Source organism: Acinonyx jubatus, chromosome B1 (assembly GCF_027475565.1).
Source record: "Acinonyx jubatus isolate Ajub_Pintada_27869175 chromosome B1, VMU_Ajub_asm_v1.0, whole genome shotgun sequence".
Lineage (NCBI taxonomy): Eukaryota > Metazoa > Chordata > Mammalia > Carnivora > Felidae > Acinonyx > Acinonyx jubatus.
In genome coordinates this window covers 65064720-65078644 of record NC_069382.1, presented here as the reverse complement: position 1 = coordinate 65078644, position 13925 = coordinate 65064720, and the positions used below count along the sequence as shown (strand labels likewise).

Sequence of the window (13925 nt, the reverse complement as noted above, 5' to 3'; positions counted from 1 at the left end):
ATCCCCTTTGTACAGATAAAAATGAACTAAAGTACCACTATTGATCCCTCCTTATTGTAAAACTCCCACATTCCTTTCCAAATGCCGTCATGTTTAGTGTGCATTACATCACTATTCAAAATACAGATGAATTCAAGCTTCCCACATTGTTCCATATATTAAATGCTTATAAAATGTAATATGTTTTTTTAAGAAAAAAGACATCCTAGTATCTCCTTCTCACAATTTGTCATTTTCATTCCTTTATGCTGCACCCACTCCACTTTGGAGACCATTGGTGTATATAGGTTTTTTTTTTTTTTTCTTCAGCTACTAACCATTTACCAAGAAAAAAAATGATATAAGTTGAATAACAAATGTTCAAGAATATGTGATTGGAAAAAAAAAGTGTATATGTATTCATCTTTCACCTCACAGCTAACCTATATAGAATGCTCATTTATTACTTTGTATAAATTTGTTTTAATTACTGATATTATTTTACTAGGAAAATTGCTTTCAAACTTTGCCTGGAGAAGCCTATGGAAATGAGATTTTTATTTGTAGCAGGTCATTGAAATCCTGACCATAATAGAACAAAGGGAAGCAGTTTAGATCTATTGAATGATTCCATAAGACTTTGTTTAAAACATTTTTTAATGTCTATTTATTTTTGAGAGACAGGGAGAGGCAGAGCATGAGCAAGGTAGGGGCAGAGAGAGAGGGAGACACAGAATCTGAAGCACGCTCCAGGCTCTGAGGTGTCAGCATATAGCCTGATGAGGGCTCAGACCCAAGAACCAAGAAATCATGACCCGAGCCAAAGTCAGACACATAACCAGATGAGCCACCCAGGTGCCCTGCATAAGACTTTGTTTAAATTAAAGGTTCTGATACTGCAGATTGGAAATTTTTCTCCCATATAATAAACACTATGATTTTCTGCACACAGTATCCTTTGCTTGGCCTGGTGATATTCAGATAATTAAACCATAATCCTACTTCCAAAAATTTTCATTTTCAGAAATATCTTAAAAATTACAATATATTGTTACCATAACTAATTAATAGTAGTGACCTAGGTATTCAGGTCTGAGAATCCATATTTCTTAATTTTCCATATAAGTACCGTTTTCAGAGTGTTATATTATGTTCAATTAACTTCTTACCCTATTACTTTCCTTTTTTTTCGTTTCTTTTATAATGTTTATTTATTTTTGAGAGAGACAGAGACAGAATGCCAGTGGGTTAGGGGCAGAGAGAGAGGGAGACACAGAATCCGAAGCAGGTTCCAGGCTTAGAGCTGTCAGCACAGAGCCCAATGCGGGGCTCGAACCCACAAGCCATGAAATCATGACCTGAGCCGAAGTTGGACGCTTAACCAACTGAGCCACCCAGGCGCCCCAGTATCCTATTACTTTCTTAAAATATACTATATAATGTAATAATAAAAAGGTTTTATTTGTACCTTTATAAAGATATTGATAAATTTTTTTCTTTAATATTTTAAAACATTGTTTAAGGATATAATTTACTTATACTATAAGGTTTTGTTTTGTTTTTTCTCTATGTCAATCTACAAACCTTAACTCCTTCATAATTCCAACATGCCTACCATTATACAAATTTATCAGTATTTCTTGAGGGGGTGAGGCAAATATAAAAAATCTAAAATACATGCTATATTGGGCATCTAGGTGGCTCAGTCAGTTAAGCATCCGACTTCAGCTCAGGTCATGATCTCATGGTTCATGAGTTCAAGACCCACGAAGAGCTCTGTGCTAACAGCTCAGATCCTGGAGCCTACTTCAGACTCTGTGTCTCCCTCTCTCTGCCCCTCCCCTCCTCGCACCGAGTCTCGCTGTCTCTCTCAAAAATAAATAAACATTAAAAAATTAAAATACTTGCTATACTGGTCATGGCCAGTTGCATCAACTTCTATAAAGATGGCTTATTTTGTAAGGGTGAAATACTGATAATAGCAACGAAGATACACAAAACTTGGGGTTGAGTCTTGACATGCAGGAACAGTGAAGCACAGCTTGTTTATCAGTCTGACAAGGAGAGTAGCAGCTGGCTAATTAAGTGAACCTAATTTAAACTAATGATGTCGATTCTCAAGATAATGTGCTAATGGCTAGAGGAGACTGCTGATGACACTCAAGAATACTCCCGAGGTGTCACAAGCCACTTTTGCATCCAAGCAAAACCTGATTTTGCTCCACAGCAGACAAAATGAGGTCAGTTGGTTACTAGTCAATCTCTTTTACAACCAAATATCACCTGTATGCCACTCTTATAAAAATTTCATGTGTTCTTATAAAAACACATTTGATGTTTAAAGCAACACCAACGTTATAGACTCCATTAAAAAATTGTGACCTTTTACTTTTTAAGCTGTTGATACAAATGATACTGTTGCATCCACTGAAAACAAATAGACTCCAATGATAATATTTTATCATGGATTTTATAAAATCTTACGTTGTCAAGAAAATATTTGTCATTTTAATAATAAAATGTAACAAACCTGCTCAAAATGTTTAGATTTTTAATCCTAAAATACACATTTAATACCAATCCACACAGTCTTTTGCAGGTGTTTTCAGGCAAAAGTAAAAGTCAGAAATATGATTTCTTAGATAAGGTCAGTGTAAAACACTAGGGATCTACTTTAATTAGATTGAAAAAGAAAGCTCGAAAGATTAAACTTAAATAAGAGTAGTGTTATTTTTCTTCTCTTTTCTTTTTTTTAAGATTGATTTGGGAATTCACTGTTCCATTTATATATCCACACTATGGAAAATTCTATGGTATTTTTTATCATGTTTGGGAGAAGATGAACTAACTTTCTGTTATAATTAATATTCTTAGCTGTATAATATACTCAGGTTTTAAAGAAAGAAATAAACAGCTACAGCACTCAATCAGGAAGTATAACTTTACTTGGATGCAAAAAAGACTGACTTCAAATCTAGGCTCAGTTGAGAAAAGTGGTCAGAATGAGAAAGGGATGCTTTACTTTTTATAAAATTAACTTTGTGCTTTGCAGCTGACTTTGAGTGTGCCCTGTATTTGGATATAAATACAGCTTTAAGTCATAAAGTTTTTTTTTTTAATTTAGTCTTTCAAGTAGCTAGAAATGTTTTTTTTTTCCTTAAGTAGTTTTAAAACTTGAACTACTTGGGTTATTAATTTATAAAACAGAGGGTTCAATATTGAAGTCTGTAAGATCTATCATGTTGTTTTCAAATTGGGAAAACCTTGAGGGAATTTATAATTCTAAGAGATGAAGTGTTTCAAGTACAAAAATAGAACCACTAGGATATTTATAATTCACCTTTAAGCATGTACTTTTGAAGACTAAAATTTACATACTGTAAGGTATTGTTAAGACAAATATAAGGATGTGTTCTTTCACCCAGCAGGTAGTAGACGTATGGAACTCATTATCTAAAGAGTTCACAGGCTGAATTTATACATGGTTTTGAAACAAAGAGCTTAGACAAATTAAAAAATTGGAAATTCTAACTTTTGGGGCCCCTGGGTGGCTCAGTCAAGCATCCGACTCTTGATTTTTCTCAGGTCATGATTTCATGTTTTGTGGGATAGAGCTCCACCTCGGGCTCTGTGCTGACAGTAAGGGGCCTATTGGAATTCTCTCTCTCTCTCTCTGTCTCTCTCTCCCTCTCTCTCTCTTTCTCCTTCTCCCCCTTCCTGTCCCTCCCCAGCTTATGCTCTCTCTCTCAAAATAAATAAAATTAAATTAAAAAAAAGAAGATTCTAACTTCTATATTTAAAAGGAAAACAATCTTTTATGTATATATCTAAAATTTTAAGTTGATATTTACAGTCAACCAGTCAACCTTAGGTTTCAGTAAGTAGTATTTCTATCAGAAAGAATACTAGACTGAGTGTACTCAGTATGGAAATTTTCATTTTAAAACTACAGTGATGTCTAAATTTCTATAGAACAGATTGTTGCAGAATGACCCAAATCATTACACTTGCTACTTCATGCTCCTTCTTTCCAGTGAGGTATTCGGTAGCCCCTATAATTCAAAACCATTTTTTTTTATTGATGGAAAGGGAACATTCAACTTCATCATACACCTTGCCAGAATTGTGTGGGAAACCACATGAGACTCTACTGCCTCAGCCTTTTTGCTCCAAATATTAAGTTCTTACATTTTTTTCCTACAATAGGAACATATCTGGTACGTTTTTCTTGGTTCCTACTGTTCTCCAAATAGAAGGCAGCTGTAGAAAGTGAGGCAATAAGGCTGATAAATGGTGTGTGGGGCAAAATGCATCAAGAGAAGGTTACGATTTGTCTTTGATAGTAGAAAGTATGAGAATATATAGAGACTATCCCCAGAGGAGGAAGAGTAGATAAAACAGGAAGCCAGCCACCAAGTCAACTTTCACCTCTAAACCCAGTTGGGACACAATATTTTGTGTTGTTTTGTTTTAAAGCCCTTAAATTAATATTCCTTTTTATTCTTTTTTGGGTTACATGTTTCTAACATATTGTCCCTTTAATTTGTTCCTTCCCACATTGTTTTTAGAATTTACCACTTTAATACTTTCTTAGTTTCTTCTATTCTCTGCTAGGATTGTGGTTATATATTCTTTTATTCAACTCTAATAGTGTTAATCGTGACTTTTGTCCTTATTTTTTGCCAAAATTCCCAGAGTTTAGTTTTACTTAGTCTTTTTTTTAATAATCAATTTTTGTCTTTTATACATTAATTCCTTTGTGTATTTACATATACAGGAAAAGCTTGGGTTGCCAGTAACTTGTTCTGTGAGTGTTCTGCAAGATTAGCAAACATTTCTTATAAATTTTAACTTGATAAGCTAATTATGTCTTGCAATACAAGTAGTACATGACACCAAAAATCACATGATCACAAGTGAGCCAATGGTTCTTGAAATTCGCTTTGATATACAAGTGCTTTGGATTACAAGCATGTTTCCAGAACAAATTATGCTCGCAAACCAAGGTTTTACTGTATATATTTGTCTTTATATTTTCCTTCTTTCATAAAGATTATTCTGATTTTCTTTAGCTAAATTCTAAAACTATCTGGTTAAATGTTTTATTTTTAGCTATTATTAATTTTTTTAATTAAGGAAAAAAATAACCTCAAATCATAGTCTTACTTGGATTCAACATATTTATTTATGGTTATCAATATTACTTGATATTGATATTAATATTTTAAATTTACTTTGGTACTGTTAATAGCTTAACATTGTGTCAGAAAATCAGTATGAAATAATTTCATTTCTATTTCTTGAGACTTAATGTGTAGCCTACCATGTGGTCATTTTCACTAAATGCTATGGTCTGAGTGTTTATTTCTCCCTCAGAATGCATATGTTAAAATCTTAACTCTCAAAGATGATAGTATCAGGAAGTGGGCCTTTGGGAAGTGATTAGGTCATGAGCATGGAGATTATGGAATTAGTGCTTTTAAAGAAAGATCCTACAGAGATCCCTTGCCCCTTCTACCATGCGAGGACACAGTGAGATGGCAATAAGAACCAGCAAGAAAATCCTCACCAGATCACAACCATGCTGACACCTTAATCTTGGACTTTCCAGACTCAGAACTGTGAGAAATAAACTTCTATTGTTTATAATCTACACAGTCTGTTGTATGCTGTTGTAATGGCCCTAATGGAAAAAGATATGATAAAATGTTTAGTGATGATGTATATATTAATCATTGCTGGATGCAAAGCCCAACACATACATCTGTTCAAGCATAGTAATACTGTTGTTCAATTCACATATAGTGTTGATTTTGTTGATTGGTCAAGTATAGATTTATCAAATTCTTCTCACTTTGATCATATGTCAATCTCTACTAGTAGTATGGCAATAATCACTTCACAAAATTGTAAGCAATCATGTATGTTTTTAGTCTTATATTTTCTTAATAAAGTAAACCTTTTATCATTATCAAGTAACTTTCTTTAACTTAATACTTTGTTGCCTTAAAGTTCCTTTAAAATCTGATGTCAATATAGCTATATGAGCTTTTTTGATTTTTTTAGCATACTTCCTGCATCATCTGCACTGTCCTTACAAGTCAATTTTTCTTTTATCTCTTATCTCATAATGTGCATATGGCTAGGCTTTCATTATTCAGGCTGACAGTTCTCTTTTTTGTTTTTCATTGAGTTACATTAGTCCATCCTCAGTTATTGTTATTGTGAACATATTTTTTTTTAATTTCTATTTATTTTATTATTTTTTAATACGTGAGTATAGCTGACACACATTATTACACTAAGTTTCAGCTTAGTTATTTTACAAGTTTATACATTATGCTATGTTTACTATAAATATAGCTACTGTAAATATAGTCCCATTACATTGCTATTCCAGTATCACTGACTGTATCCCTTCTGCTCTGTGTTTTATCCCTGTGACTCGCTCATTCTATAACTGGAAGCCCGTATCTCCCTCTCCCCTTCATGTATTTTGCCCAACCCTCCACCCTCCACCTCTCTGGCTATTATCAGTCTATTCTCTATATTTATAGTATGATTCTTCATTTTGTTTGTTTATTTTTTTTTAGATTCCACGTATGAGTGAACACATATAGTATATTTGTTTTTCACAGTCTGACTTATTTCACTTAGCATAATACCCTCTAGGTCCATCCATGTTGTCTCAAATGACATGATATCATCCTTTCTTATGGCTTTGTAATATTACATTGTGTATCACATTTACCTTATCCATTCCTATCAATGGACACTTAGGTTGCTTCCATGCCTTTGTTATTGTAAAAAATGCTGCAATAAACATAGGAGTATATCTTTTTGAGTTAGTGTTTTCATATTTCCTGGGGAGATAACCAATAGTGGAATTATTGGATCATATGATATTTCCATTTTTTAAGTTTTTGAGGAATCTACATAATATTTTCTAAGATATCACCTTAGAATGGCTAAAATCAAGAAAGCAAGAAACAATGAGTATTGAAGAGGATGGGGAGAAAAAGGAACTCTTGTGCACTGTAGAAAACAGTATGAAAGTTCCTCAAAAAATAAATGTATTCAGTTGTATCCTATCATTTTGTTTAAACTTGTTTCTATTTATTTGGGATTTTCCATCCGTATTATTTGTCTTTCTTATTTCTTTTTTCTCCCAGTGTATTTATTTGTAAGTTTTTCATTGCCTTTTATTTTTTAATAGACAGACACAATATTGAAAGATAAGTTCTTGTAACATTAATAAGCATACTTAACATATGTATGGATAATTAGTTATTATTCCCATTCCAAAATAATACAAAAAATCTTAAAATATTGCAAACAAATCATCCCTTTCCCTGTTTACGTATTATGTACAGTACTTAAACACTCATATCACTGTTTTTGTCTTGTGTTTTCACTCTTTTAAACATTTCAATCTTTTTTTTTCAAAAAATTTTTTCCTTAACGTTTTAATTTATTTTTGAGAGACAGAGAGAGACAGAGTGTGAGTGGGGGAGGGGCAGACAGAGAGGGAGACACAGAAATTGAAGCAGGCTCTGAGTTGTCAGCACAGAGCTGGATGACTTGGGGCTCAACCTCAGAGACCATGAGATCATGACCTGAGCTGAAGTCAGACGCTTAACCGACTGAGCCAACCAGGTGCCCCTAAACATTTCAATCTTAAACTAAGAGGATATCCTAATTATTACTGAAAGTTAGTATTTTAATATATCATATATTTACCAAATTTCTTGCTCACTATCATATCAAACTTACTGATCAGTTAATTTTCCTTATTCCTGAAGCAAACAGTTTCAGTTTCAGTTCTATTTCAGTTTATCTTGGTGATAATATCTGTTTTTGTGTCTCTGACACAATAAATAATGCTCTGGTTTCAAAATTATTTTTCCCTGATCATATTATAATATTAGAATATATTTTATTTCCACTAAGCCCTTTAATAATGTTTCTCTTTCATTTGGTGTCCATTATTGCTATTGAGAAAATTGCTGCTGTTCTCATAGTAATTCATCTGCCGTTTTAAGATTCTTCTTTGATATTTATTTTTTTTTCCATTTAGATTTCATTGTCCTTTCTAAATCTGAAGGCTTACTATATTTTATTTTATAAATTATAAAATAAAAATAATACACAGTGTATATGTGTACACATATATATATAAAATATTCTTTATTATAGTACAGTAAATTCTCAGTTATTATCACTCATTTGGACCTAAATACTGTTTCCTCTTTTTTTTTCTTTTTTTCACTCCCATTTTGAAAAATATTACCTCCCTTCTGGAATCTCCTTCTGTAATTTATGTTTTCTACTGTTAATGGATAAATAATGTCTGGTATATTAAGATGCATTTGATTTCATTATTATTGGTAATTGTTTCTATAAAGTTACCATAAACACTGAATTTCTGAATAATAACCCATTGTTCCTAGGGAAAATACATACTTCAATTCCTAAGGGCCTCTGGTCAAAAGGTTTTCATCAACTAATCAATACTTAAATTTATTTCATGTGTGTTTCTGTTCAAAGACACTTTACTTAATATATATTGTTTATTAATTAACATTGAACTCATGGCCAAAGTGTACTACAACTCATGGCTAAATGAAGCTTACCATCGGGCACATCACAGCCTTCTTACACGGGCATTTCAACACTATGCTTAGGAATCATTTTAAGTGGAAAATTGCCCACAAAACCACAAAAATGCAAAACACATGGTACTAAATAGACCATGGAAAGAAGACTTGTTTACAGTATAAAAGCTGAAACAAGAAGGCAGAGTCTCTTCAAGTTCAATCTTTGCTAGAAATATATATGTTGGGTGACAAATTTTTCACCACTCTGCGCATGTCCCTGAATGACCACAAAAGCACCATGAGCATTGATTTTTTGGTTCTAAATGAATTTGGTGAACTTTCAAATGCAGAATCGACAAACAATGATAATTAACTATAATCAGTGTCCCTACAGCAAAAAAAGAATCACACTACAGCTATGTTTAAATGAAATGATCTTATGATTATAATGTACAGCAAAGTAGCCAGATACAAATAATGGAACTATATATTTCCACTTATGTCATATTCAAAATCAGTCAATACTTATTTATGGTGGCAGAAATACACATAATGATTATCTTTGAATAATGAACAAAAAGAGTAATAAAGTATTATTATTTTAGTAACAAGATCATAAGGAGGACCCATTTGGATGGGGCCCAATTTTCTAACCTATAAAAACGTAAATGTTAGATTCTTGTCTGAAAAATCTGCACAATCATGATATATCATAATATTATTTTCAATAATTCAGTATTATATAGTATCTTTTACATTCTCATATTTCATTGTAATTATAGGCACTATGAAAAATAATATAATTTATGTGACTTTTACCATTGCATTAACATTTCATTATCAATATTTTCTATTAATTTAAAATTTTACATTGCTGTCTGAAGATAGTGATTATATGAAGATAAGTGATGTTAGCTTTTCTCACTTTTGAGGATCTAGTAGGTAATACATATTTAGTCAGTGTAGGTTTATAGTTGGAAGACTGAATTTAAAGACCAGTTTGATTATTTCTGAAACATACTTCTAATTTTAACCTGCTAGCTTTATTTTTTTTTAACATTTATTTATTTGAGAGAGACAGAACGTGAGCCGGGGAGGGACAGAAAGAGAGGGAGATACAGAATCCAAAGCAGGCTCCAGGCTCCAAGCTGTCAGCACAGAGCCCGATGTGGGCCTCAAACTCACAAGCTTTGAGATCATGACCTGAGCTGAGGCTGGAGGCTTAACGGACTAAGCCACCCAGGTGCCCCCATTAACCTGCTAGCTTTAGAATGTAAATAATCCCATACTGAATGCCTATAATTTGATGGCCTCTGTTACAGCTGAAATCAAGATAAAATGAACCTGCTCAAAATCCAGCAGTCTCAAAGACAGAAGCATAAGTGGTGAAATATACAGAAAGATATATATTCTCATAATAGGTACTGAACCATTTGATTGGTTATATATATGAGAATCATGTAACTCTGGAGGCCTTAGATAGGTTTTCTACCAGAACAGTTATGCATCCTTTTTCTCATGATTATACCAGTCATTATCTTATTAGAAATTAAACCATTATACTAATTGCCCACTGTAAATTTGTAACCCTAACCAGAGTTTTTCAATAGAAACACTTTTCATTCTTTTACTTGTAATACCAAAAATATCTCATAGTAGGCAATCAATATGTACAGCATGAATGGATGGATGGATGATGGGTGGGTGGGTGATTAGATAAAGTCATGTGAAGCTCTTAAGGATTCTTAGAACGAAAAGCCCTAACTTTGGACTTATTACCACTTTTTGTGGTTCTAGTCAGGAATCATTAGAGGGACTAATAGCTACTTCAATATTCAATTTCAAACCAATATCGATGCAAAAAAAAGTCTTTAAATATAAGGAATGGTTAGGTTATAGTGTCTCTCAGAAACTTTGATAATGAACAGGTATAAAGCACTTCTATATGCCAAGATCTGCTATAAATGCTTTATATGCATTGAGTTAATTCTTTTATTTATTTTTTTATTTTTAATGTTTATTTATTTCTGAGAGACAGAAAGACAGAGCACGACCAGGGAGGGCCAGAGAGAGAGGGAGAAACAGAATACAAAGCAGGCCCCAGGCTCTGAGCTGTCAGCACAGAGCCCGACGCTGGGCTTGAATTAACAAACTGTGATATCATGACATTAGCCAGCCACCCAGGCTGCCCAGTTGAGTTAATTCTAAATATAACTTTGAGATATGTATAATTATTAATCCATTATTAGATATACCTAATAAAACTGTTTTAAGTTTGTTTCCTCTGAGCTGTCAAGCAATAGATCATGAGTCAAGAGCCCTGTCACTGGAACCAAACTACCTAGAAGCAAATCCAGTACAACCCGTTCGCTGTTGTGCAGTGGAATACAAACAGATTGCCTAGGTTCAACAACTTTGGATGGAGCAGAGCATGAAACGTTTGGGGACTCAAACCAGAATGTTTTTTTTGTAACCATGATCATGATAATTTTTATTAGGATTTTTTTCTCTGTCATTGACCTATGCACCTATTGACTTGTTTTACTACTATACTAAAACCTACTACACTACTATCATCTAATAAAATCTACTATTATTTTGGCTTTTGTTAAGAATAAAATAAAGAGATAATAGTGTTTCTGGAATATTAACTAGGAATACCTTAATTAGCCTCTGATTTGAATTCTTCTTGCTCTAAACAGAATAAGCAATTCTTAGGTTCATTTTTGTGGAACTAGTCATGTTAGTATTATGATGTGTTTATGGAATCAAATTTCTGAAAATAAGAAAAATTAATTATTTTCTAAATTCATTAAGTTCAAGCAGCAGAATGAGAGGAGACTTTGCAGAAAATGCATACAGTTCCCAGTTATCCAATTAATGAAACAAGTTACCAAAGACAATCAAATGGCAATGTACAAGTTACCTGGTGAAGAATTACATAAAAGGACATTTTTTTTAAAGATCACCTTAAAAAGCAGGGATCATGCATACCTGAACAACTTTTTGGGACTGCACATCAACGATAAGGACTCTGTCCAAAGTTGGCTGTGCAACATAAATGAACTTGTCTTTGACATTAACAGCTGAGGCCCACACACACCTCTGAATTTCATCTCCTTCAGCTTTGGGACATACTTCATCCTATAATTTAGAAAATAGTGGAAAAATGAATATTTTAAATTATAACATGGGTATGACATATTAGGAGCAAAATTAATATTTGATGCTTTACTACTTTCAACATCAAATGTTAAATATACACATACACAGAGAGATAAAGTTGTCTGTTAAATCAAATAAAACAATACATAGTGCACATTTAAGCTCATTAAATGCATAAATAAATCAATGTGAATAACCCTCTAATATAAATTTCATCAAGCCCTTAATTACTTATTTCTAATAGGACATTGGCCTTTCATTTGTTACTACCTAATTCATAACTCAGTAACTTCAGATATAGATAATAAATTCAATGTTTTCTCTCAAGTCTCCCACTCCTAAGCTTCTTTACCAGACATTAAAAGCCACACCAAAGTATAGTTAGAGGTCATCACAGCATCTGTGGCTGCCCCCATGGCATCTCTATGGTCTTTTCAAAAGCCTCCAAATCCACTGGAAATGATTGAAAGTTTTCTAATTCTAATTCATGGAGAATCAGAGTCTTAGAAAAATTATAACAAGTACTCAGAATGCTTATTTTATATTTTATTTTCCAATTTGGTATCAAGGTCAAATTTTACAAAATCTTTTAATCTGCCCAAGCCTTTTTATTCTGTCTGCCCCTTCACCCTACAACTTCTTTCTGGTTGAATATTATATAGCTTGTGCTAAATGCCCATAAATGAGGTTAACAATGCCTTCTAGTTCCTCCTTTCCTGAATTTTGTCAATAAACGCATGTTGAAGGGATACATAAGCCCTGGTGATCAGTGCTGGCAGACACATCACAAATGGAAGAAAAGTCATTTAGCTCATTTTTTTGTTTAAGGTTTTTCTTTTATTCACTGGTCTTTTTGGTTTGTAATTTTCTCAATTTACCTACACTTAGAAAACTGCTAAGAAGAGAGATTTGTTGAGCTATACACAAAATGTATGTGTAATGATATTTATTTATATAATGATAATGATGTAATGATAAACACTCTTTATAGCATTTCATTTGTTTTATGATTTTGGTATGATCATTGACTACTGATGTCTAATTTATTGATTTGTATACTCCAGTTAGTAACTCTTAAGGTAAACTAGAATACTCTCCTTCTTCCCTGATTCAAATGAATTTTTTTCATCATACATTTCATTTACCATTTGTATTTAATAATCATGAAATAAAATTAACAAGGTTTTCCTGATCACCACTAAGCATTTCTTTTCATTTAAAGATAATACTGACAGGAAATAAACCACATGTGACATTTAGTAATTAAAATGAATACCACAATAATATAATCCTTTTGAGGCAGCACATAGTAGGTTGATTTTCTATCTGCATAACATATAGAAAATAATGTAAAAACCATAGCACTGTGGAATGAGAAGGTCAATATGTGGTCTGCTGTTTTTGTTCTTTAGAGAACTTCAGATCTGATTGCGGGAGGATCTGGCAGTTCCACTAGATTTTAAGATCTAGTTTTTAAGATTTTAAGATTCAGTCCAGAAGTTTCCAGGTATGGCCAAATCACCAAGAATATATAATGAGAGTGATTTTAAAAAATAAAATAAAAGTAAAAACAAACAAACAAAACCAATACAGGTTGTTCCAGGCTTGCAGAACATAACCTAAAAAAAAAAAAATCCTATATATGCTTCTGGTAGTTCTGGAGGTATGAAATTAACTTCATTATATAGAATATACCGCAGTCATTCTAAAATGATTACCAGTGGGTTCATCCTGAATCATGTCCATGACACCCTTAAGTGGGCATCACAAACCTGAAGGCAGAAATCTGTCCTCAGCACATGCCCACTATAGTTTCATTCATCAAATGAATTTGAATAGAAACATTATTTTCTATGCCAAACATGCTTCTTCAGAAGCATATTAAATATCTTTGACAGGAACCTATTTTGTGAGAATCAAGCACTATATAAAGTAAGTACTTGAGAAGCATGAAGATGTGGGAAGAAAGTGGGATCTAAGATTGATGAAAGGCTCTGAATTTGGGAAATGGTTTACAAATTCTTTGCTGTTGTGTAAAAGCTACCAAGAAAATCTGCCAGAATAATAGGAAGTGTGAGTGACCTGACACATCACTGTTAGCGGAACAACTGCTGAACCAGGAGCAATTTCCACCCCTTTGTTTTCTACAGAACTATTCAACAGTAAAATAAACTGCTCTGCTGG

At 32.9% G+C, this 13925-nt stretch overlaps 1 protein-coding gene across 3 annotated transcripts in view; it reads right to left on the bottom strand.

Moving 5' to 3' along the window:
- The window catches only part of FSTL5 (follistatin like 5), a 781763-nt gene that overhangs the window by 64847 nt on the left and 702991 nt on the right, over positions 1 to 13925 (bottom strand). For all 3 annotated transcript variants that reach the window (XM_053216758.1, XM_053216759.1, XM_027068355.2), the window contains exon 13: positions 11571 to 11720. In XM_053216758.1, coding sequence (XP_053072733.1) covers positions 11571 to 11720 — 150 coding nt within the window. The remainder of the gene's footprint in view (positions 1 to 11570; positions 11721 to 13925) is intronic.